The following is a 20,035-nucleotide window of genomic DNA, read 5'->3' on the forward strand; positions in this document are numbered from 1 at the left end:
ATGGTTATATGGTCTTATGATAGGGTTGCATTTACTAACATGGCTTGTTGCATGAATTATGATACTTTTCGTTGCTTTTTGCATAATTATCATATATTTTGTCAAGCAACGGCAATTATTTGTATGATGATGTACAACCAGGATATATGATGATGTATAGCAGAAAAAAAACAAGCAACGCCAATTGCTTGGATACAAGCAACGGCATACAGGATGTGTAGAAAGCGTAGAAAAAGAGAAGAAATTTTTTACCTCCACTTGACAAGCACGCACGTTCAACGACTGGAGAGCGTAGAGCACGTTCAAAGTTTCTAGGGTTCACATAAGATTTGTCAAAGCCGTTTGTATTTATACTTACCACTTTAATTTCTAACGAAATTGGGCAACTTATTAATTTCTTCAAAATAAATTACTTTTTGAATACACCTAAATTTTGTTTGACTTTTAAAAAGTCATAATTGAATACACCTTGATTTCGATGTATTTTTTTAATATCAATTGAAATCTGAATTGAATACACCCAAACTTTTACAAACTCTTTTAAAATCTAAATTGAATACACCCAGATTTCTAAACTTTTTTAAAATCTTAATTGAATACACCCCTAAGATAAAGAAAATAAAAAGTTGTTATGGGCTTCTCTGTACTTAAGTAAACGACTGAACAATTCCTTTGGTTTGGTCTATGTTACTCTTCTGTTTCTCCAAAGGTACAAACTTAAGCTGCCTCTTTCAGCCTCTCTTATGAGATGGCCAACCAACGCTGCCTTGGCATCGCTCCCCAACCGCCACCTCCGTTCGCTTATTCGAGCATGCACGCGCCAATGCTCTATCAACATGGGCAAGAAGCTTCACGCCGCCATTATCACCGGCGGCCTTGCCGCCATGCCAGACTCATTCCTTCACAATGCCCTCCTCCACTTCTACGCTGCCCATGGCAGTGCATGCTCTGCCCGCAAGCTGTTCGATGAAATTCCCAACTCGCACAAAGACGCTGTGGACTGGACCGTCCTGATGGGCTGCGTTTCCCGCCACGGCATGCCCCAAAGTGGGCTTCGTTTGTTTGTCGAAATGAGAAGAGAAAACGTGAGGGTGGACGACGTGGCCATGGCTTGCTTGTTCAATGCGTGTGCTCGGCTGGGCAACGTTGAGATTGGGGAGCAAGGGCATGGGTTTGTGATGAAGGTGGGTTTGGGTTCTAGTGTCAAGGCTTGCAATGGGGTCATGGATATGTATGTCAAGTGTGGCCTATTGGGTATGGCGAGACGGGTGTTTGAAGAGATGGGGGAGCGGAGCGTCGTGTCGTGGACTGTGATTTTGGATGGTGTGGTTAAATTGGAAGGTGTGGGAAGTGGGAGGATGGTGTTTGATAATATGCCTGAGAGGAATGAGGTTGCTTGGACGATTATGATTGTTGGTTATGTGAGTGTTGGGCTTATCCGTGAAGGCTTTTCTCTTCTTGAAGAAATGGTTTTTGGCTGTGGTTTGGGATTGAATTATGTCACACTCTGTTCATTTTTATCCGCTTCTGTGCAATCGGGAGATACGATGACAGGCCGTTGGGTTCATGCCTATGCTGTTAAGGCAGTGGGTAATGAGATTGATATCATGGTTGGCACAGCAGTGGTTGACATGTATGCAAAATGTGGTAGAGTAGACACTGCGTTGAAAGTTTTCGAGCACATGCACCAAAGGAATGAAGTGACCTGGAATGCTTTGCTTAGTGGGTTGGCAATGCATGGAAGGGGTAAACTTGTTCTGAATATGTTTCCTCAAATGCTCAAAGAAGCCAAGCCAGACGATTTAACCTTTACCGCTTTGTTGAGTGCTTGCAGCCACTCGGGCCTTGTTGAACAGGGTCGACATTACTTTGATAATCTTGAAGCATCATACGGTGTAACACCTAAGATAGAACACTATGCTTGTATGGTGGATCTTCTAGGTAGGGCTGGTCATTTAGAAGAGGCTGAAGTCTTGATTAAGAAAATGCCAATGCCTCCAAATGAGGTTGTTTTAGGTTCCCTTCTTGGTTCTTGCAGAGTCCACGGAAAGCTAAAGCTGGGCGAACGCGTTCTGCAAGAACTGGTTCGAGTGCATCCCCACAACACAGATCATCATGTCCTGCTTTCAAACATGTATGCTTTAGGTGGAAAGCAGGACAAGGCTAACTCACTGAGGCAGGATCTTAAGAACAGGGGTATAAGAAAGGTGCCTGGAATGAGTTCAGTTTATGTGGGTTGCCAAGTTCATCAGTTCAGTGCCGGAGATAAGTCACACCCGCAGACAATGGAGATTTACATGAAGTTGGATGAGATGATACAAAGGTTGAGATTGGCTGGTTATGTCCCAAATACTGCTTCTCAAGTTTTCTCTGGCGTTGACAGTAGAGATGATGATGCAGATAAGCTGGAGGAGATAGAGCAGGCATTGTTCTGCCACAGTGAAAAGCTGGCAGTCTGTTTTGGACTTATAAGCACAAGAGCTGGCTCACCTCTTTATATTTTCAAGAATCTGCGGATATGTGTAGACTGTCATTCTGCTATGAAAATAGTTTCTCATGTTTATAATCGAGAAATTGTAATCAGGGATCGGAATCGATTTCATTGTTTCAAGCAAGGTTCTTGTTCTTGCTCTGATTATTGGTGATGTGGTACACAGTACATAAATAATGCAAGTGGTGATTAATTAGATTTGTTTGGCCTGTTTGATGTCCTATTGAATGGAACTTTATGTCGTTTATTCATTATGCTTCTCCTTATTGGTCATTATGCTTGTAAAAATGCTAATTAAGGCTGTTTTTAAAATAAAGAACAACTGGAGATGCAGGGGATCGAACCCTGTACCTCCCGCATGCAAAGCGGGCGCTCTACCATTTGAGCTACATCCCCAATTTGCTAAATAAATTAATCATATTCTTATTTCACGGTATAGATGAAACAACAAATCGTAGCGCTCGCTTTGCATGCGAGAGGCACGGTTACTTGGAATATCAAGATGGTGGGCTTTCTTAAAGTTTTAATGCGCTTTATAGGAATATGTTTAGCCTATTCAATGAGTTGGGGATGTAGCTCAAATGGTAGAGCGCCCGCTTTGCATGCGGGAGGTACAGGGTTCGATCCCCTGCATCTCCACTTGTTTTTCTTTTTCCTTTGGTTTGTTTTTCTTTTTTTAGGTGAGACCCAAGGGTATCCACCGCCGACAGCAATGACTAATCCCTTTCGCCGCGGGAGCTCTCCCAAATTTGTTTTTCTTTTCAATCGCGTTGTGAAACTGGTAAATAGATACCCCATTTTTCCTAGGCAAATTTTGTAGAATCATTAAACTTAACTTTTTAGTCCCTATTTCTTTCTCATTACTAATTTCTTAGAACTTGGAACCTAATTGATACACAACAGAGCATGAAAACAGGGCAATCAAGATGGAAATGGGAAACAATTTGGCCATGGTCGGTTCACAATACAATGAATGAAGAACAACCTTTTACTCAGTCTTGTGGTGCCTTCAATGTGTCCTGCTACTCCTCACTTACTAGTTGCAGCAGTTCTTCTTTCTTTTCGTTCTTCAAGACATTCGAAAATTCAACATATGTTTGTACTTGGATTTTTCAATGAGTACGACTCACATGATTAATCAGACCACATTCTTGAGCTTCTCTGTTTTGAATTTGTCATAGTCTGCTAGCAGCCTGGCATTTATTTTCACATCGTCCATCGTCGTCTTCACAAGCTGTTCGCGGAAAACATTAATTGGCTAGAAAGATACTTGCCCTTATTTTCTAACTGTACTTGTATGGTATCTATTAGAGAAAATCAAATAGCCTAACACACTTTGGTTTTGAAGAACTAACCGTTTTTGTAATGTTTCGCATAACATCATCCGGGACCCAAGCAAGCAGAGGTGAAACAATGACGCTTATGTTGATATCAAATATGTTTCTAAGCCAGCTTTGTGCTCCTTGTCTTTCAGAATATATGGTTCCTTTGATACTGAGGCTAAAATCACGTGGCTCATAATCTGAGGGCCCTAGGAGCTCCCATCTTGTCTAGAAAAAGGGAGAAAAAACAAACAAAGAAATGTGACCTTGGAAATGTCCCTCAAGTACATGAAACTAATTACCTATTGATTCTTTTCTTTTTTTTCCCCAATGGATTATGGCATGCTTACTTACAATGTCAATCTCAAGAACCTTGGAAATGTCCTGAGGAACATGAGAAGGGTAGTCTTTCCCCATCGATTTCATTCTTAACTTTACATATAGTATAAGGTAGATAGACAAGAACAAGACTTGCATGGCTGGCATTTGAATTCTCCACTCTTCCTGCATAATCACATGATACGTCCTTAAACCTAACCCCAGCTGATTAAGGGTGATAACAATTGAGAAAAAGTTCAAATTTGTGTAGAAATGCAGGAAAATAACAAGAAAAGAGAGCACTAGGCACCGCATTGAGTTGAGTTTTTTCCTCGTCCTGAAAAATTGCTTTAAAAACCCTTTGCTCATCCCCCAAATATTGATAAAATGAAGCCTGCAAATTAAAGTAGCATTCAAGCAAATTATGAATTATGCAAGAGCTTCAGTCTGTGAGAGAGAGAGAGATGAATAGTACCTTAGGGGACTCATAGAGAGGGACATCAATAGTATGTCTAAAGTAGAAGGTTAAAGGCTCCTTTTTCTTTGGCGGACTTGGATTAAACAAGGCCTTTACATGGCAAAGCCTGTCCTGCTTCTTCATCAGCTTACCCTTCAAATTTTCCGCTCCGGCATGCATGCCTCTACGAGGACAGAACAAGGGTTGGCAATGCCATACAGAAAAAAGACCAGCAGCAGCAACCTCACCCATCTTCCCTTTACCATATTGCAAACTAGTTTTCCTCTAGCTTAAGCTTTATATTAGACTTTTATGCAGCTAAGAAAAGAAAAAATATATAAATAAAAAAAGGAACAATTTAGTTCCATGGTGATAGGTGGTGGCCCTAGTATTTGATAGAGCAACGGAAGTAGAAATCATAATTACGGCACCTCAAAGCACACTTCCTAACCATGTGCAACTGTTTGCTCAAAATCAGCGTTTTCAACTCCACACGCAAGTAACTAACGAAATGCAGTTGCATACGCCTGTGTGGTCGACATCAGCATTTTCGTGTACTCAACCATGTGAGTGCTTGTTTCGTCTTGGAAACATGGGATTTTTAGAAGCCTATGCTTGCTACTGCAACACTGTCTTTTCAGTGTTTGAAAACACTGCCTCATTAACCCTAATGCAAAATGTTTGGAGATGAAATGGTTTTTAAAGGTAATTTTTGAATATGAAGCAGCATTAACTGAGGCCTTAGGTCTCAACCGGCAGAAAAACTGGTATATCATGGGGATATTTTGTTATCCCCAACTAATCACGTTCCGCCACACGTGATAACTATTCCACATGGCAGCACGTGATTGGTTGGGATAGCAAAATAGTGTCATCTCCACAACATGCAAGTTCTTCTCAAAACGGGGCATATGGTGCATTTGATGGGGTTGATGGAAGGGTGGTCTTTCATCAAAACAAGAAAGAGCGGTTCAAATAGCAGGATTGCTAAATTGCTACTTTATGCACGCGGTGGTGACTGATGAGGAGGACTAGGACAAAATTTCCATGTCCCATAACCAATCTGAAATGGGCCATTTTCTATCTCAAGGCTGAAAAGAGAACGGGTTTACAAATGTAATAATATTAATAATATATATTATCTTGGACAATCAGCCATCATAACTGAAATTCTTTAACATACATGCACTTACATCTGCTAGGAAGCTCATACATTAAAAGGTATCGGGTAATGCCTTTTCTTTGACAAAGCAAGATTTGAAATAGCCATGATGTGTATCTTATACATTCACCTAATATCATTCAATATACTCAAACTCTTAGTTTTTGGGAGTCTTCCTCATGTCAGTTTCAATTTGAACTTCTATGCCGAATATGGTATTCTTAGCGCCATCCTCTGAGCAAGCCACGGCCTTTCTGAATCTGGGTCAATGAAACCATGCTGGAGGAACTGGACTGCTTCCTCATCTAACAGTTCTCTAGCCCATGTCACTCGTTTTGATGGGCAACTCCCTGGTCCAAAACACCTGCAATTTTGATTGGATAATACAAGCTTATCAAATTCTGCTTCTAGTCACTCAGTCCAAAAGAAATTTTAGCTTTCAAAACAATAATCAGTACTTCAAGAAGTTCTTCTTACATCCAAGATCAGGAAAACAATGTGACAATCTTGAGAGAATATTATCTTCCAGAAAAGAAAAGCTTATACACTGAATCTATAAATGTTCCGAAAGAGGTTGAAGAAACCAATTAAAGTAGATCAAACATACGTCGCTTCTCAGTTCTGTTTAACTTTGCTTTTAGGTACTCCCAGGTTAACCATCTAAATTACTCTAGTCCATACCTATAGGAGTCTAATGTGAAAAGTTCTTAAGTTACATAAATTTTCTATTGCATATTTGGCGGTATTCACACCCGTACCATACTCGGAGCCAGATGGGACAGGGGAAAGAAATAATAACACATTTTTTTTACAGGGAGGCACTCTTGAGTTAAAGTACTAACAGATGAATCAAACATGTATACCTGTATTCATAAAAGCAAGCGCTTCTTTCATTCTCTGTTTTACTCCAATTATTCCAGCCAACATGTCTGATGCACCCATCCATAAATGTATACGCAAAGACCACTCTTCCAAAAGGTCCCCATGGCCGTCCCAGATATGCATAAGAAGTCCCTCCATTTCCAGTGATTACACATCTGCAACAATTCAACAAATTGTTCCTCAATGACCAGGCACTTCTCTTATTTTTCTTTTCTTTTTTTTCTTCGCTATTTTCGTTTACAAGATAGTGTGATACTTCTCCAGGAACAAAAGATAATTAAATGAAGTTATTCAATTGCTTACACAAGAAAGTTCAACATAGATGGACAAAGAATTAGTGAGCCACATACCTTAAGAATACATATCCTGTTGTCTCCTGGGAAGATTTCCTGCTTTGTGCAGTTATGAAGCCTGCTCCCTTGCAATGGATATGACAATGCTCCAGAAGAGCTGTGCTATTGCCGAAAATGAAGTCAACACTTCCCTCAACATAGCAATCTTTCAGATACTGCTTTCCATAATGCAAGTACAGGGTATCCTGTATTAAAATTAAAAGAACCCACTTATTACACTGATAACTCTCACTTATCAAATAGCTAGATTTTACACAGAGAAAGAAAACAATTACATTTTGTGCCCACCAAGAAATTTAAAAAGATGAATTAACTAAGATGAAGTATTCAGATATTCAGCATCAATCTGTTGTAAAAGATGTCTCGTGAAGTCTGATCTACAAAGTAACTAAATGGGAACAGTGGGTATACCTGCCATCCAAGGAACCTGCAATTATAGAAGGCACATCGATCAGCTGTTACTCTAATCGCCACAGCTTGGCCTGAACCCTACCAAACAAAAAGAGATAAGAAAAAGTTAAACACAATGTTGATAGTAAACCAAGTTCCCAAGAGTGAAATGAAGGAGAGAAGGGGAAATAAAGTTTAAGCATTTCCCACAGCCTATGTTTAAGCATTCCCCAATTTCTATAATGACAAAGATTTTGACTATTAGTAAAATTCAAAAGAAAAAAAAACTTTCAGAAACTTAACAAAGTATATTTGGATTGTGACAAATAGAGAAAAGAAGAGACATGAAATTGAAAAGTTTTAAAGTTTCTCTTGTTCAGATGATCCAATATGGAGATAAGCAGAGAGACTTTTAGATCTTCTTTTCCGCACTTCCATATTCTCTCCAAAAGTTAAGAAATTTGTATAGAGAACGAGAATTTTGTGTTGTATGATATGAACAATCCGGTTTTTCCCTAAATCCAAACGAGATGAAAAATGAAAAATCTTTTACCTTCTCATATTTTCCCTTCTTTCTATCATATCATTTATATTTTCTTCAGTCCCAACTAGAACTTCCAAAACTCGCTTAATCCGAATAAACTAGTAACTCCAACATTCATAACCCGCCATAGAGCAGAACCGAACCAAACCAAAACAATCATAAGAAAAAAACCAATTGGAGAACTTTCGAGTTACCACTGCACTGGTTCACATTACAAGTTTCAAAATGCAGAAAACCAAAATGCCGAAACTACACTAACATCGAAAAAGCAATCAAAAGATGCAGTCTTGAACAATAACAAATGAAATGGAACTAGGAACTGAAACAAAGTTTTACCTCGGGAGATGAGTTCTCAAAGGTGATGTTCTCGGCAATAAAGTCCTCTCCTTCCACAATAGTTGTCCCACACCCGAAAGTCCCAGTCCCAATCACACGAGAAGCCTACACAAAACCAACCCACAAAGTCAACAAACATACTCATTGGACACGTGTCCACACCCAAGTGAAAAGGTCACTACCTCACCTGGTGGTGCTCAATTTTGGTGGCGGTGTTGTTCCAGGTGAGCACAGTGAGCTCAGGAGCCAGACCAGCGAGAGTGATGAGATTCTTCGTCTTGGGTACGTACACGGGCTGCCTGTAGATGCCGGGAGAGACACGAATCAAAGTGCGACGCGTGTTGCAGAGAGGGACGGCATCTATGGCTTCCTGCACCGTCCGGTAGTCGCCGGAGCCGTCCTGTGCCACCCTTAGCAGAAAGGCTGCCATTCCTATTGATCTGGGCACTTTCTAAAACTGGGAAATTTTAAGTGCTTAATAGCTAGCAGAGGAGACTGTCTTTACTTGCATGTAGGTGGCGATGGAATCGATAGCTGAGATAAAACGCAGAGACGGTCCAGACGGACCGACAGTGACAGAAAACTCACTCAACCAGATAATGTTAAACTTTTAGCTTTGGAATCTTGTGTAGATTTTTTATCAAACTGTAGCCCACGAACCCGTTTTCTAATGGGCTATTGTTTGAAGAAACCCAAATAAGGCCTTGTTGTTGCTAATCATTTTTTGCTCTTATTGGACATAATTTTTCTTTGGATTTGCATAGTTTTCATGTATTACCTAACTCTTCGACCCCGTTTGGTTCATGGAAAAGGAATCTTGGGGATGGGAAATCAATTGCTTTCCCATGTTTGCTAAGTCAGGCATGGGAAATCGTTGCCTGACACATGGGAAAGTATGAGGGAAAGTGAAGCCTTCCTTTCTCCTTGGGTTTTACTTTCCTTTCCCATGGGATTAAGGCTAGCATTAAATACACTTTTTTTTTTACTAATTTGTCCTTACTAACAATTCATAATTACAGTTTTTATCCAACAACTATTGGTATTCTTTTTTATTTTTTTATATTCATATTTCTTTAATAGGGGTACAATTGAGAAACTAAACAAAATTTGTTTTCCATTCATACTCAAAACAAACATGGGAAAGGAAATAAAGTGATATTTCCGGGTTACTTTCTCGGCATTCCCAAACATGGGAAATGAATCACCATTTCCCATCCCTTGGGAAATGACAAGGGAAATGATTTCCCATCAAATCCGTTCCGTAAACCAAACGAGGCCTACGGGTCTTATTTTGGATGATGATAGATTAAACCAGGTATCGGCCCGAATTATTCTTTGTTAGTAAATAAAAAATTGATAAGGATAGGATCCTAAGCTCGGAAACTACTCATTTACCATCAAGTCTTTTTAACTAAACTCTTCCAACATTAAAAAGAAATCTAATAAGCCAATAAGGGTTCGATGAGTTTGTAAGAAGCGCTCTCTTTACTAGTAAGGCCTAAATTCTAGTTTCGTTGTCGACAATTTCTCCTTATGGGTGATCTGTAAAAACAAAGAAAGGGCTAAGACCCTCTCTATGAATCCTCAAAAAGACTTTGGTATGCCTGGCTCTGGAATGAGATAGTCTCCTCTTCCCCTAAACTTTTATTCAACAAAAAAAAAAATCTAATAGCAGGATAGCTAGTTGTACGCTTTTTTATTTTAACCTAATTTTCATCTCTGTAAAGTATTATTGATGAAAAGAGAGCTCCCAAATGTTGGTCAAAAGTTGGCCTACCACGTGTGAGTACCCCCAAGAAGTTACGGTCGGACGTTGTTTTCGCGGGAGAAAATGTCAACCGCCACACCCACATATATAGTTAGAGAATTAAGGAATATTTAATGCTTAATATATTCATTCATCTCCTCCTAATCACATTTGGATTTTGATCAAAACCTCAAAATGACGCGCTACTACACGTACTACACAGGGAGCGACGCCAACGATGACAGCGCGGACGTGTTCGAGGAGTATGATCCGACGCCATACGAGGGCGGGTACGATATGGCACTGACGTACGGCCGCCCTGTGGCCCCATCGGAGAGGACGTGCTACCGTCACTCCTCGGGAGAGAACCCCGAGGAGGACTACGATCAGCCCGAGTTCTCATCGTACCAGGAGCCGTCCGCGTACGACGAGGAGGCCGTGAATGAGGAGTATAGTAGCTACGCCAGGCCTTCGCAAGAGGGAGATCAATGCAATATTCAGAGGCAGAGCCGCGTCGAAGGGAGGAGAAGCGATTCTTATGATGATGAGGAGCCCACTCCTGCAGGAGAAGGGGGATATGGTCGCAAGAAATACGTAAGAAACAAGATCATCATAATTAATTAAACTTCATTTCATTTCACTTAATTTAATTGTGTTATATTTACGTAAATGCCATAATAGATATGCATATATGCATGCATGTGTTTGTTTTTAGTCGGTTAACTTATATGACGATGAAGTTGTAGTGATTTTAATTTAGTTGTTTACCCCTGCCTGCCTCCACATGCAGGCTACCTCGCCTGGAGGCACTCGATCATCTTGGTGGCCCGGATGTTGCACCAGCGAACAGGCAATTCAGTGACCGACGTATATGATTCTCCGGAGCATTCTGTTCTTCTTTTATTTATTTTATCGACAAAACAATTATTTATACTATTATAATGTACGGGGAGTGAAATCGAATTTAGGTTCAAAGGCGGAGACACTATTATAGTCAACTTCCTAGCCTGCGTATGCCATAGCATCCTGTTCTTATTCGGTTATTAATTTTCATCCCAAGTAATTATCATCTCTTGATTAACGCTTAATTTCCATCAATTATCAAGTTATATGATCATTCCTCCTGCATAATCCATGTTACTAATGTATATATGGTTCACTTTGGCTTTGTTAATTTTTTTTTAGTGATACAAACCCCTCCTTCCTTTCTTAGAGAATGTGTTAGTTATAGTCTTGAATTTTATTGGATTAACTACATTTTAGTCCCTAAATGTTTAGGGTCAGTATCGAAATGGGCCCCGAGATTTCAATTTCATAAATTTCATACCTGACGTATCCAAATATGACCAATTTTGCTCGTCCGTTAGATTGACCGTCTGGTCAAATGTTAAATGTTGATGTGTCAACTATGGGATCCGCCCCGTCTGGTCAAATGTTAAATATTGATGTGTCAACTATGGGATCCGCCACAGACCCTGAAAACCCATTCCAACTAGTCCACGTGATATAAAGAAAAAAAAACATTTTTTAAAACAAAAAAAAAACACCAAAATAATATAAAATTCCCCAGCTCTAGCCAGAACCAAATAACTCACTAGACCTATAAGTTGTTGCTCCAAATCCATAATTACCTGAACCTAAAAAACCTAATTTGTCCAATCCAATCAAATTGAGCCACAAAAGGAGAGAAATAAAGTGAGGAGGATGGGGATGACGAAGAGAGGGGGAGAGGGAGGAAGAGAGAGAGAAATAGAGAGTGGGTCTAGGTAATTATGAGTTTTTTGGAGATGGGTTTAGGATTTGTAGTCAGTGAAGTGGTGGATAGTGTGATTTTTTTTCCTTTTTTTCTCTCTGATTTACTGGGAAAGTTTACTGTTTGGATATGAAATTATTGAGAATACTGGTAATTTTGTTCTTGAGTTTTTCTTAAACTTTTTGGAGGATGAGGACGGTAAATGGCCTTCGTAAAACTGCCCATGGTGTCCCTCCTGGTGTTGCCACATTCCACCACATTATTACCGCCTCAGTTGGCAACCATGAAACTTGAAGCTGTGAAGAGCTTTGTTGGTGTTTTGAGGTCAATCGGAGAGTGAGAATATATAGTCTTGAACCAGGAGGTCTTCCCATGGGTAAATGGCCTTTTGACTACTGATAAGCATTGCATTGACCGAACCGTGGATGATGTGCATTTCCATATTGAATCCACTGCGGAAGACGCTGCAAGAGATACAGGAAGAGGGTTGCTAATCATGATACGAAGCATCCATTGGTAATTGTAGCTAGGAGTTTCTGGGTTTTAGTTGGGGAGCCAGTCGGAGAGAAGGGATGGCTTGTGGAGGTCGACGAAGGGTGGGAGACTTGCTGGGATTTTTTGTTTTTTGTTTTTTGTTTTTTGGGTTTGAAAAAATATATATTTTAAAAATAAATTATTCTTTAATTTTATTTCAGAAATGCCCTTCACGTGGACTAGTTGGAATGGGTTGTCAGGGTCTGTGCGTGGTCCCACAGTTGACACATCAACATTTAATGTTTGATCAGACGGTGAATCTAACGGACGGGTTGAATTGGTCATATTTGGATACATTGGATATGAAATTGATGAAATTGAAATCTCGGGGCCTATTTCTATACTGACCCTAAACCTCTATAGACTAAAGTGTAGTTAATCCAATTTTATTTTAATAGATCTACTGTCACTTGAGACAATTACACAATACAAGTCCAAAATGTTGTACTACGGTGAATATTAGAAGAAAAAAACAAAAAATTTAATATGGCCCACTACTGCCGAAAGCATTTGAAGGGCCCATTGAAATGACGATATGGCCCACTACTTTAATTTCGGATAATGATCCCATGCTTAGTAGGCCCAACTCTACCTTTGGGTTGAGCTTACTTCAATCTGTCCACCTGTCACTCAGCAAGAGGCAACGACATGACGCGGTTATCCCACGATGACGAGAAAATTGTCACCGACTTATAAATACAGATCACTCGGATCCAGGCTCCCTCGTCATTTTTGACAGTCATATTTCTCAGATCACAGAAATCTCAAAAGGATGCCGTACTACACAGCTGCCGGCGATGACGAAGTTCACGACTTCGACGAGTTCGATCCGACGCCGTACGGTGGCGGATTCGATTTGTTTCTGACCTACGGCCGTGCTCTCGAGCCGTCGGATGAGACCTGCTACCCTAACTCATCGCCGTCCGATGATTTCGATTATGAGCGGCCCCAATTTTCATCACACTCTGAGCCCTCTGCATATGCCGACGAGGCTCTCGACAACGAGTACAGCAGCTACGCCCGGCCCACGCACCGACCCGGACCCGCCATTGGGTTCACTCCAGGTGGAGGCGATCCCGAGGGAGAGCACGGAGGGAGGCCCCAACCGGCTTATGGGTTCCAGCCTGGCGGAGAGGATAGACCCGAGTATGGATCCGAGAGGCCCGATTCGGGTCATGGGTCTGGGTATGGTCGGAAGCCGGGGTATGAACAGCCCGGTTCGGATTATGGTTCTGGGAATCGACGGAGACCAGAGTCCGATGAGCCCAGTTCCGAGTATGGATCTGGGTATGGCCGAAAGCCCGAGTACGAGACGCCTGAACCCGAGTATGGATCTGGGTACGGGCGAAAGCCCGAGTACGAGACGCCTGAACCCGAATATGGATCTGGGTACGGGCGAAAGCCCGAGTACGAGGCTCCCGAATCCGAGCATGGATCTGGATATGGGCGAAAGCCTGAGTTCGAGGCACCAGGAGCTGGATTCGGGTCTGGGTATGATCGGAAGCCGAGTTATGGCGAGGAGCCTGGTTATGGAGATGAGCCGCCGAGAAAGCCAAGCTATGGGAGGCCCAGTTATGAGACCTCAGAAAGTGAGGAGAGGCCCAAGTATGAGAGTTCGGGTTATGGGAGGACTGAGTTTGAGAGACCTGGTTATGGCGAAGAGCCGCGGAGGAGACCTAGTTATGAGACCCCAGAAAGCGAGGAGAGGCCCAGCTATGGGAGGCCTGGCTACGGAGATGAGCCGCCGCCGCCAAGGCCCAGCTATGGGAGCCCTGGCTACGGAGATGAGCAGCCACCGCCGAGGCCCAGCTATGGCACGCCTGGCTACGGCGATGAGCCGCCACCACCGAGGCCCAGCTATGGGAGGCCCAGTTATGAGGGGGAGGAAAGCGCGGAGTATGAGAAGCCCAGTTATGGGAGGAGCGAGGAGCAGGAGTACCGCAGGCCTGGTGGTTATGAGAGGCGCGGTGATGATGATGAAGCTGAGCGTCCTAAGTATGGTTCTGGTGAGGAAGGCTATGGTCGCAAGAAATATGTGAGAACCTCGAGCTTTAAAACTCCTTTTTCTAATTATGTGTTTACATTAAGGCGTCTCTATGATATAAGTTTGAGTCATGTGGATTGTTGTTTGTTTGCTTGTCCATCTTCATGCATGCTGTTCATAATGTACGTAGCCCCATTTCCAGTGTGGCATTATATACATACAAATCATGGTATTTATAATGATCCTCTTTAGCTAATTTATCAATTTGAATTACGCATCATGGAAATCATCTTTTGCGTATGCATTGAGTAACTGTTTATATATTTGGTTGGAAAACATTTTTGGATTGATCTATTTGTATTGGCACTCATTTAGTATAAGATGAGAGCAGAGCTTATGTGATTAGCTCCAAACAATTCATGCGGTCAATCTTCATTACAGTATCACAAGTTAATAATTACATGCGTAAAATTTTAGGGGTTGTAGTTGCAATAATGAGTCAAAATATATCTTCCGGAGATACACATCTTGGTTTTGTTTTTCTGGTTTTCATCACCATTTGAATCCGAAAACATTTCTAATCCTTCTCAAGGCACAAACTTTTTTTCTCAAGCTCGAATCTCTGAAGGTGACTTTAGGTCTATGATGTTTCTATATCCTCCTCCTAATGCTCTGGCTAGTGGATCATTTGGATAAATTCTTGGTGAAAACTGTTTACTCTGTTGTAAGTTCAATGCTGTTGGTGAGGGAATCTAATAGATGCATGTAGTGTAGTAGCTGCGCCTCTGGTGAAAAGTGGTTTAAAAGTGTAGAACATGTACCTCTTTTTTGAACCCTGTTGGTTATTTTTATTTATTTTATCTGATTCTCTCAAATGAATATGGCAGGGAAATGACGACTCGGATGAGGATGAGGAGAAAAAACAACGTCGCCACAAGCACCACCACCGCAAGAGCTATGATGATGAATGATCATAATTCTTGTCCCTTAAGGGGATGCATGCCATAGCAATAGCTATAGCCATGCTTTGATGCTAAATAAAGGGTTTGGGCATGTATTTCCTTTGAGTGGTATTCTGTGTTACATGTTTGAGTAATCTAAGCTCTAAACTCAAATCTCAGGATGAGTGTGTGTTTGTGTGTTGACTTGTGGCTTCTAAATAAATGCCCAGACCTCTGGACTGGAGTGTCTTGTTACATGCGTTTATTTTAACGGATGATGAATATGCCTAGAAATGGTGTGTAATAAGAGTTATTATGGTGTGAAAAACATTCTAGATTATGTTAGTACATTGTGTTTGTACATTTTCAGTTTCTAGAGCCATGTGTGCCAATGTCATGCACAACGAGGAACCCGAAAAATAAAGTCACTTTCAGAATTAAGACTCAAAGAGTGTATGCACTAGAATCGGTTTCTAGCCCCTAACAGCTCAACTCTGCACTGAGATTATTTGGTATACGTAGGTTTGTATGATAATCAGTCATGACTTGGATTAAATTTGATTGTAAATGCAACTCATCTTAATTTAATCTAATCCCACGCATATCCTTCATCTTCAAGTCTTTCCACATTTCATTGTTCTTTAGGCTCCATAACCACCAGAAAACAAGAACTGGTAATATGTGCCCCTGCTAATTGGAAGACTGATTGGATTCATTTCTGAGGAGAACATCAAAAACAGGATCGGTTAACTGCGGGACGACCAGGGCGGACAGAGCATTTGATGTTAAACCTTATGCTCCCACCCAACTGCATCCGGGAGTCTTACTAGCACCGTTAACCATCATGGTTTGCCTCATAGCATTTGCTTCCGCAGTCCTTCCAGCAGCAACATAAATATCACGAAGGAGAATATAGTAGCCACCTTCATCTGGCTTCAACTCTAACAGCCTCTTCACAACCCTCTCGCCCATATCAGCATCACCATAAGTTCTGCACGCTGTGAGGAGCGTTCCCCAAACGACATCATTGCCTGGAACTGGCATACTGCTAATCAAATTGTATGCTTCCTCCAACCGCCCTGCCTTGCCTAACATATCTACCACACACCCGTAATGCTCAATTTGTGCCTTGATTCCGTAGTCTTTTTGCATTCTATCAAATAGCCAGAGCCCTTCGTCTACCAATCCCTTGTGTGTATAAGCAACTAAAAGGGCTAGAAACGTGACCCCGTCTGGAGGAAAACCGGCACTAATCATACTCTCGAACAAACCGAATGCATCATCAGCATTGCCATGGTTTGCACAAGCTGAAATCATCGAATTCCAAGTGACCAAGCTCGTCTGGTTCATCTTATTGAATACTTGCCACGCTCGATCCATGCATCCACACTTTGCATACATGTCAATTAGCGCATTGCAAAGTGAAACCATCCATGCAAACCCATTCTCATCAATATATTGGTGGATGCATATCCCCGTTTGCACATCTTTCCAATCCGTGCAAGCTGAGATCACACTCACCATGGTGACCTCGTCGGGTCTCACTCCCGCCCGATTCATCTCCCAAAACAACTCAAGCGCTTCCCTCGAATACTTTGCTTGCGAATAGGCAGAAATCATAGCGGTCCAAGAAACCACATCCCTCTCAGGCATCTCATCAAACACCTGCCGTGCAAAGTCCAATTCCCCCGCTCTCACATGCGCACTAACCAAACCCGACCACGAAACGACATCTGGAGCCACCGCCTCATCGAAAACTCGCCTTGCCGCAAGCGGTATCCCTCTCGCCCCGTATATATGAATCAATGCGTTCTGTACAAACAAATGTGAGCAAAACCCAAACTTTAACACGACCCCGTGAATCTCATCGGACGCCATTATCGAAGGCACATCAATTTTCATTCTTGACCGCGATTTCAGCAAAAATGTGAAGGTAAACTCATCTGGGCTGAGGCTGTTTAGCCTCATCTGGTTAAACAGAAGAACCGATTGCGAAGGCGACGAGCTTTTAGAGGAACCCCGGATGAGGGTATTGTACAAGAAGGTGGTTGGTTGGGGCATTTGACAGAACAGGCGGTGAGCGTAGTTTAAGTCACCGGAGGGTGAGACAGCGGCGAAGCGGAACAGCTTGGCGAAGACGATGGCGTGGTGGTGTAGGTTTGTGACGATTGAGCGGGCGTGGATTTGCTTGAGGTGTCTCATGGAGAGGCACTTCTGGGCCATGTAGCCCAGGCTGAAGCTCAGGCTTACTTGCCATTGTTGTTGCTCTGGCTGTAGCATAGGTTTATGGTCACTGACTCAATTGGTCTCACTCTTTTTAACGGTATTTTAAACTCTCTAATACTTTTTTTTAACTTCTCTGTCTCTTCCTTTCTTGGCTCGCTCTTGTTATTTCCCCTCAATGAATTTACAAATTTTCAATACTAATATTTCATTTTCATTTATATCATATATTATAGCTGATCTTTTCTTAAATAGTTTCCATAAAAAAATTCTTACAATCCATTTTATTGGTGGAAATTATCATCACCACCATTGCATGCTTAACAATTAAGAGCAAATGAAGTCCTTGAACAAAAAGATAGCAAATGAATTCATCAACATTTACATGTAAGTATTCAAAGTGGCTACAAAAGATCTTGATAAGCCAGTTTCAACAAAACAAACTAAAACTTTGATAGTATTCTTTTCTAGCAGCTAACCTCTCGGTGGAACAAACCACTGCGCAACATATAATTTGGCCTCGTAATACAGGGAAAAAGAATAGTGTGTATATAACTGCAGAACAAAAAGTAAAGGAAATAAGTACAAAGTGGAACTAGAGGAGCTTCTTCCTCTCAAAGAACATCTTGAGATGCCATAGTTGCAAACCGGCCACTGACAGGCAAACCAGAAGGGAAAGAAAGCTAAAAGTCGCCATCTTGGAGTTAGTTGATCTGTTAAGTTGTTGCATTTCTTCCTCCCTGAAACACCACAACCGAAAGGGGGAGAATTGAAAAGAAAAATGGGGAGAAAATGAACTTCATATATAACAAAACATGCTGGCTATTTCCATCAAAGAAATCTCAGCACAAATGGGGTCCAATATTCCGACTCAAATGACTTAATGATGTAAAAGCTTCTAAAATGTTGGATGACAAAAAATTGCAGACAGATCTACTTTCCTACTATTAACTGGCAAAAAATACTAAGGGGAGAAACACGTGGCTATACCTTTCACGAAGAAAAAACATCTCATCATGAATGGATGAGACAGTATCATATAATTTTGTCAGCTCAATTTCCATCGTCTAGCACAAGGAACAAAAGAAATATCAGAACAAGATATAAACCATATTATTATCAGTATGTTAGATATTTCTACAACAAATAAAAGACTAATTAATGTGAAACAGATTCACAAGGATATGTGATTTATTAGCATCTATCAGATGATTAGGCTGCTGCTCATTTTCCGTAATAAGAAAAAACAACTTAATATTTTTTTGTATACTGGATTTTGTAATTTTCATACTTCAAAACTGAATCCTATTGCTTTAAGAATTCTAACTCTACAAGGAAGAGCCTTTGAAGCCCACAAGAGACAGACTAATCATATTACATAGCAAATAGAAAACAAAAAGAGATCTTTCTGGTTTTTTCTTATTTGCTTGATATATTTTGTGAATCTAACAAGTCTGTACTTTATAAAGCATAGAAGAACCAAGTCTATGTTCATATTGGAATTCACAATGAAGGAATGAACACCAAACAAAAATGGAAATGCATATATATATATATAGATTAGTGCAAGCAGAAGAGTGCTTACTTCAATCTGCCCTTTCTTGGCAACCTTGGACCAGTCCTTAGCAGCAACTCCAGTTTTCCAGTCAAAATCAATGGTCACCGTGGTCGAGGGCTTATGATCAGACACCCAAAAGCAAGCTGAATAATCACCAGTCTCTGCCGCAGTAAACGCAAAATTACCCGATTCCACGTGATCCCCATAGTGATAATTACTTCCATAAGGTGAGGTCACCTGTTACAAACCCACAGCACCACCAGATCAAATCTCTAAACTGAGCACAAAAATCACACCTTTACAATAAATCAATGAACCCAATAAGAGAAATCTTTAAGAGGATGTATTGTTGCCAAAATCAATGCTTTGCTTTTCACCAAAAAAAATAAAATTCAGTGCTTTGCCTAAACATTAGCTTCACTGTGAATAAAAAGAAAAAACAAAGTTTAAAAATTTTCACATTAATCCCAAAACAGATTCCAAACAAGATTAAATAGAAAACCCAATTATAGAATTTGCAATAAAGGAAACCCAAATAATAGTTTTAGATGAATTTAGAAATAGAAACAGACCCACGTACAAAGACGGTTTGGGAATTACCCTGACAGTGACCTTATGAGAATCAGGTTTAGGAAAGCCCTCGTTGGGGTTAACGACGGAATACTTGCCCACCGTCATGGCACTGCTCTTTATGTCGTCTGAAATGCACTTGGTGGCGCCCGATTGAAGGTCGAAACGCATTGAATGCGCCATTGTTGACAATAACCCCAAAATCAAAATTCCAGAAAAATGGATATGGGACATTGTGTATAAAAAAACCGAGCCCTGGTGGCTCCAGATGAAAAATTGCAGTTTTGGTCGGAGTTTGAGCTTCTCTCCAAACGGTGAAGATCTGTTTTTGTTTGTTAACCACTGGGTTTCTAGGAGTAAACGATCTTTTGGTATTAATTTCCCGGGAACCAATGGTGTTTCGCCATGTCAGCTCGTGTGTGAGTTCCTTTAAATTTGTACTATTAGACCATCTTCAACCATGTTGGGGC

At 41.1% G+C, this 20,035-nt stretch overlaps 7 protein-coding genes and 2 non-coding genes across 9 annotated transcripts; 4 read left to right on the top strand and 5 right to left on the bottom strand.

Moving 5' to 3' along the window:
- The first annotated feature begins 586 nt into the window (after positions 1-586).
- LOC110755537 (Pentatricopeptide repeat (PPR) superfamily protein) lies at positions 587-2,689 on the top strand. The gene has a single exon (XM_021956764.2). It carries the CDS (start codon positions 744-746, stop codon positions 2,643-2,645), a length of 1,902 nt encoding a protein of 633 aa, XP_021812456.1. The 5' UTR covers positions 587-743; the 3' UTR covers positions 2,646-2,689.
- A 125-nt stretch (positions 2,690-2,814) lies between these two features.
- On the bottom strand, positions 2,815-2,887 carry TRNAA-UGC (transfer RNA alanine (anticodon UGC)). Its single transcript has one exon. It is a non-coding gene; the product is annotated as a tRNA-Ala (tRNA).
- A 170-nt stretch (positions 2,888-3,057) lies between these two features.
- TRNAA-UGC (transfer RNA alanine (anticodon UGC)) lies at positions 3,058-3,130 on the top strand. Its single transcript has one exon. It is a non-coding gene; the product is annotated as a tRNA-Ala (tRNA).
- A 268-nt stretch (positions 3,131-3,398) lies between these two features.
- LOC110755531 (uncharacterized) lies at positions 3,399-4,897 on the bottom strand. The gene is made up of 5 exons (XM_021956760.2): positions 4,607-4,897; positions 4,442-4,525; positions 4,168-4,317; positions 3,847-4,041; positions 3,399-3,725 (listed from the first exon to the last, which is right to left on the bottom strand). Exons 1-5 carry the CDS (start codon positions 4,838-4,840, stop codon positions 3,630-3,632), a joined length of 759 nt encoding a protein of 252 aa, XP_021812452.1. The 5' UTR covers positions 4,841-4,897; the 3' UTR covers positions 3,399-3,629.
- Positions 4,898-5,695: 798 nt separating this feature from the next.
- PME31 (pectin methylesterase 31) lies at positions 5,696-8,843 on the bottom strand. Its single transcript, XM_021956812.2, has 6 exons — positions 8,443-8,843; positions 8,256-8,360; positions 7,397-7,474; positions 6,983-7,170; positions 6,614-6,787; positions 5,696-6,114 (listed from the first exon to the last, which is right to left on the bottom strand). The coding sequence occupies exons 1-6, from the start codon at positions 8,683-8,685 to the stop codon at positions 5,952-5,954; spliced, it is 951 nt and encodes a 316-aa protein (XP_021812504.1). The 5' UTR covers positions 8,686-8,843; the 3' UTR covers positions 5,696-5,951.
- Positions 8,844-10,163: 1,320 nt separating this feature from the next.
- Positions 10,164-11,083, top strand: LOC110755597 (glycine-rich protein). The gene is made up of 2 exons (XM_021956828.2): positions 10,164-10,596; positions 10,793-11,083. The coding sequence occupies exons 1-2, from the start codon at positions 10,198-10,200 to the stop codon at positions 10,862-10,864; spliced, it is 471 nt and encodes a 156-aa protein (XP_021812520.1). The 5' UTR covers positions 10,164-10,197; the 3' UTR covers positions 10,865-11,083.
- Positions 11,084-12,959: 1,876 nt separating this feature from the next.
- LOC110755568 (uncharacterized) lies at positions 12,960-15,559 on the top strand. Its single transcript, XM_021956797.2, has 2 exons — positions 12,960-14,324; positions 15,161-15,559. The coding sequence occupies exons 1-2, from the start codon at positions 13,062-13,064 to the stop codon at positions 15,242-15,244; spliced, it is 1,347 nt and encodes a 448-aa protein (XP_021812489.1). The 5' UTR covers positions 12,960-13,061; the 3' UTR covers positions 15,245-15,559.
- A 178-nt stretch (positions 15,560-15,737) lies between these two features.
- LOC110755567 (pentatricopeptide repeat-containing protein At5g66520) lies at positions 15,738-17,622 on the bottom strand. The gene has a single exon (XM_021956796.2). It carries the CDS (start codon positions 17,492-17,494, stop codon positions 16,007-16,009), a length of 1,488 nt encoding a protein of 495 aa, XP_021812488.2. The 5' UTR covers positions 17,495-17,622; the 3' UTR covers positions 15,738-16,006.
- A 174-nt stretch (positions 17,623-17,796) lies between these two features.
- Positions 17,797-19,919, bottom strand: LOC110755536 (emp24/gp25L/p24 family/GOLD family protein). The gene is made up of 4 exons (XM_021956763.2): positions 19,596-19,919; positions 19,023-19,232; positions 18,428-18,504; positions 17,797-18,177 (listed from the first exon to the last, which is right to left on the bottom strand). The coding sequence occupies exons 1-4, from the start codon at positions 19,797-19,799 to the stop codon at positions 18,033-18,035; spliced, it is 636 nt and encodes a 211-aa protein (XP_021812455.1). The 5' UTR covers positions 19,800-19,919; the 3' UTR covers positions 17,797-18,032.
- Positions 19,920-20,035: the final 116 nt, after the last annotated feature.

Source organism: Prunus avium, chromosome 3 (genome assembly GCF_965620075.1).
Source record: "Prunus avium chromosome 3, drPruAviu1.hap1.1, whole genome shotgun sequence".
NCBI classification, from domain to species: domain Eukaryota; kingdom Viridiplantae; phylum Streptophyta; class Magnoliopsida; order Rosales; family Rosaceae; genus Prunus; species Prunus avium.

What these genes read in the sequence shown, in the direction of transcription:
- LOC110755537 (XM_021956764.2), top strand. Translation starts at nt 744, where the DNA reads ATGAGATGGCCAACCAACGCTGCCTTGGCATCGCTCCCCAACCGCCAC.
- PME31 (XM_021956812.2), bottom strand. Translation starts at nt 8,685, where the DNA reads ATGGCAGCCTTTCTGCTAAGGGTGGCACAGGACGGCTCCGGCGACTAC. An exon ending in CCAAAATTGAGCACCACCAG is followed by an intron (nt 8,361 to 8,442) that starts GTGAGGTAGTGA and finishes GGTTTTGTGTAG; the next exon opens with GCTTCTCGTGTGATTGGGAC. An exon ending in TTGAGAACTCATCTCCCGAG is followed by an intron (nt 7,475 to 8,255) that starts GTAAAACTTTGT and finishes TTTGTTTGGTAG; the next exon opens with GGTTCAGGCCAAGCTGTGGC.
- LOC110755568 (XM_021956797.2), top strand. Translation starts at nt 13,062, where the DNA reads ATGCCGTACTACACAGCTGCCGGCGATGACGAAGTTCACGACTTCGAC. An exon ending in GCTATGGTCGCAAGAAATAT is followed by an intron (nt 14,325 to 15,160) that starts GTGAGAACCTCG and finishes TGAATATGGCAG; the next exon opens with GGAAATGACGACTCGGATGA.
- LOC110755531 (XM_021956760.2), bottom strand. Translation starts at nt 4,840, where the DNA reads ATGGGTGAGGTTGCTGCTGCTGGTCTTTTTTCTGTATGGCATTGCCAA. An exon ending in CTCTCTATGAGTCCCCTAAG is followed by an intron (nt 4,526 to 4,606) that starts GTACTATTCATC and finishes TTTAATTTGCAG; the next exon opens with GCTTCATTTTATCAATATTT. An exon ending in AGGTTCTTGAGATTGACATT is followed by an intron (nt 4,042 to 4,167) that starts GTAAGTAAGCAT and finishes CCCTTTTTCTAG; the next exon opens with ACAAGATGGGAGCTCCTAGG.
- LOC110755536 (XM_021956763.2), bottom strand. Translation starts at nt 19,799, where the DNA reads ATGTCCCATATCCATTTTTCTGGAATTTTGATTTTGGGGTTATTGTCA. An exon ending in CCAAGAAAGGGCAGATTGAA is followed by an intron (nt 18,505 to 19,022) that starts GTAAGCACTCTT and finishes TCCTTGTGCTAG; the next exon opens with ACGATGGAAATTGAGCTGAC. An exon ending in ATGTTTTTTCTTCGTGAAAG is followed by an intron (nt 18,178 to 18,427) that starts GTATAGCCACGT and finishes GTGGTGTTTCAG; the next exon opens with GGAGGAAGAAATGCAACAAC.
- LOC110755597 (XM_021956828.2), top strand. Translation starts at nt 10,198, where the DNA reads ATGACGCGCTACTACACGTACTACACAGGGAGCGACGCCAACGATGAC. An exon ending in GATATGGTCGCAAGAAATAC is followed by an intron (nt 10,597 to 10,792) that starts GTAAGAAACAAG and finishes CTCCACATGCAG; the next exon opens with GCTACCTCGCCTGGAGGCAC.
- LOC110755567 (XM_021956796.2), bottom strand. Translation starts at nt 17,494, where the DNA reads ATGCTACAGCCAGAGCAACAACAATGGCAAGTAAGCCTGAGCTTCAGC.